A 2,600-nucleotide genomic window follows, 5' to 3' on the forward strand; every position below is an offset into this window, starting at 1 on the left:
ATGTTTAGTCTCTCGAAGGGAGAAGTGGCCTTGATCAATCTGCCAGAAGCCGCGCCATAGAATCTGGGTTTTAGTTCAGCACAAACAGGGCATGAAGCATTCATTTGTTTAATATCTTCGATAGAATAGGGAAGGTCTTGTCTGCGCACGAAATGTGCCATTCTGGTTACCCCCGGGTGGCACAGAGACACATGGAGGTCTTGCAAAGCCCGACTGATTGTCGCCGAACAGTAGACCCGAGAGAAGGTGTCTGCAGCAGGGTTTTCCCTCCCGGGCCGGTAAACTATGTCGTAACTATAGCAAGCTAGGTCTATCCGCCATCTCATAATTTTTTCATTCTTAATTTTCCCGTTATTTTTCCCATCAAACATGAATGCCACGGATCGTTGGTCCGTGACGAGCGTGAAATGGTTTCCCAGTAAATAGTGTCTCCATTTACGTAGGGCTTCGACAATGGCGTACGCTTCCTTCTCTATTGCTGAGTGTCTCTGCTCGCTTCCAGAGAGAGTTCTCGAGAAGAACGCGAGTAGGGTAAGAATACTGATTCTGGCTCACTTTTCCCCATGTAAATGAATGGGGGATTTTCAGCGATTTATATTTTTTTCCCTAAAAATAAACCCCCCTTTTTATCCCAAGGTATATTTATTTGTCTCCCCTTTTAACCTGGAGGTTGAACCTCATTGAATTGAACACCTGGGGGTTGAACAGCTCACTCATTGAACCTATAAAGATTTGTTCATTCTCAAATTCCTTCAATAGTTTAATTTTCTTTGCACAATAATCCCCATCTAAAATATTGACAAACAAAACATTTGAATCTTTATATTTTTTAAGATACCCCATTTGTGTCATTACGAAATGATAAACTTCTCTTAATGCTCTTGTTTGACCACCTCCTGAGCCACAGGTTATTTTTTGTTAAGCCCCGCCCACTTTTCTTTAAGCCCCGCCCACTTTTGCTAAGCTCCGCCCACTTTTCATAAGGTATTTTTTCTAAGCCACGCCCACTTTTCCTAAGCCCCGCCCACTTTTGCGAAGCTCCGCCCACTTTTCATGAGGTATTTTTTCTAAGCCACGCCCACTTTTCCTAAGCTCCGCCCACTTTTCATAAGGTATTTTTTCTAAGCCACGCCCACTTTTCCTAAGCTCCGCCTACTTTTGCTAAGCCCCGCCCACTCTTACATCATTTTCAGTTCATCTCTGACTCACAAAGAAATCACTAGAAAATTACAGGATGTTATGGTTTTGAAAAATTTCCCAATGAAGGCTTGCCTAGGCTTGCCCAGGGAATTTCCAAAGGAAACCACACCCACCAGTCTTTCTCTATAAAAGCTTCAAACCCAGGCTCCATTTTAAACATTTGTTCTTGCTGGCAATGGTGTTCTGTGTGCTTATCTCGAACTGTCTGTCTTCTATGGAACTAAACCTTCAAGTTGATGAACTGGATTCAAACCTCTTATCTATTGAGGTAAGATTTTTTATTTTCCTATTTTCAAACTTTGATTGAAGCATACTCATTTAATAATTAAATAACTTAATTAATACATTATTATTTTCTCTCACAGGAAATTGTGTCTGAAATACGAAATGAAAATACTGCTTTTGCTACAACTTGGGGGGAAATTGTTGGCTTGGTTGAAGACCTTGAGTGGGATGACTTTGGTGTTCCTTGGAACTCTCTGTCTTCTATGGAACTAAACCTTCAAGTTGATGAACTGGATTCAAACCTCTTATCTATTGAGGTAAGATTTTTTATTTTCCTATTTTCAAACTTTGATTGAAGCATACGCATTTAATAATTAAATAACTTAATTAATACATTATTATTTTCTCTCACAGGAAATTGTGTCTGAAATACGAAATGAAAATACTGCTTTTTCTACAACTTGGGGCGAAATTGTTGGCTTGGTTGAAGACCTTATGAGCGACCAAGACCCACAGAACGAGTTCGTCCTTGATGACCCAACCAAAGAGTTATACCTTGGAGACCAGCAAAATCCTGAAAAAGAGTTTTACAGCAATAGTACTCATTGTGAGTTATCAAGACAATACCCACTGAACAAGTTATACGTTGATGAGCCAGAATACAAGTTTTACCTTGGAGACTCACAAATTTTGGAAAAATCAGTAAATGAGTTCTGCCTTGATGGTTTAAATAACTACCTTGGAGACTCAGGAAAAGGGTTCTGCCAAGATGGTTCTAAATATGGGGCCTACTCTTGAGACTCACAAATTTTGAAAAATCAGTAAATGAGTTATCCTTAAGAGACTTTGTAAGTTGGTTTTACTTTGAATACTTGAAATGTGGGTTCTGGATTGATAACTCACAATGTGATACATATCTTGGAAACTCAACGGGAATGTGGTTATACCTTGAAGACTTGGAAAGTTGGGTTTATGTTGGACACTTGAAACTTTTTTTGGGGGCTTTTATTTATTTATTTATTTATTTATTATTATTATTATTTTATTTATTTATATTTTGGAGACTTTTGGAGTTGCTATCACTCTTTGGGATCTAAACCTATCAAGAAAGTTCTTACTCCCTCTTTCTATGTCATCAAACCTGAAAGCCTTAAAAGACAGAATTGGAAGAAAAA

General features: G+C 38.7%; 1 protein-coding gene across 1 annotated transcript; it reads left to right on the forward strand.

The window, feature by feature from the left end:
* Positions 1-765: 765 nt before the first annotated feature.
* LOC147012307 (uncharacterized) lies at positions 766-2,223 on the forward strand. Its single transcript, XM_085856377.1, has 3 exons — positions 766-1,468; positions 1,566-1,742; positions 1,840-2,223. Exons 1-3 carry the CDS (start codon positions 1,376-1,378, stop codon positions 2,221-2,223), a joined length of 654 nt encoding a protein of 217 aa, XP_085712503.1. The 5' UTR covers positions 766-1,375.
* The last annotated feature ends 377 nt before the right edge of the window (positions 2,224-2,600 follow it).

Source organism: Eptatretus burgeri, chromosome 15 (genome assembly GCF_056783735.1).
Source record: "Eptatretus burgeri isolate ZD-2024b chromosome 15, Ebu_testis_v1, whole genome shotgun sequence".
NCBI lineage: Eukaryota > Metazoa > Chordata > Myxini > Myxiniformes > Myxinidae > Eptatretus > Eptatretus burgeri.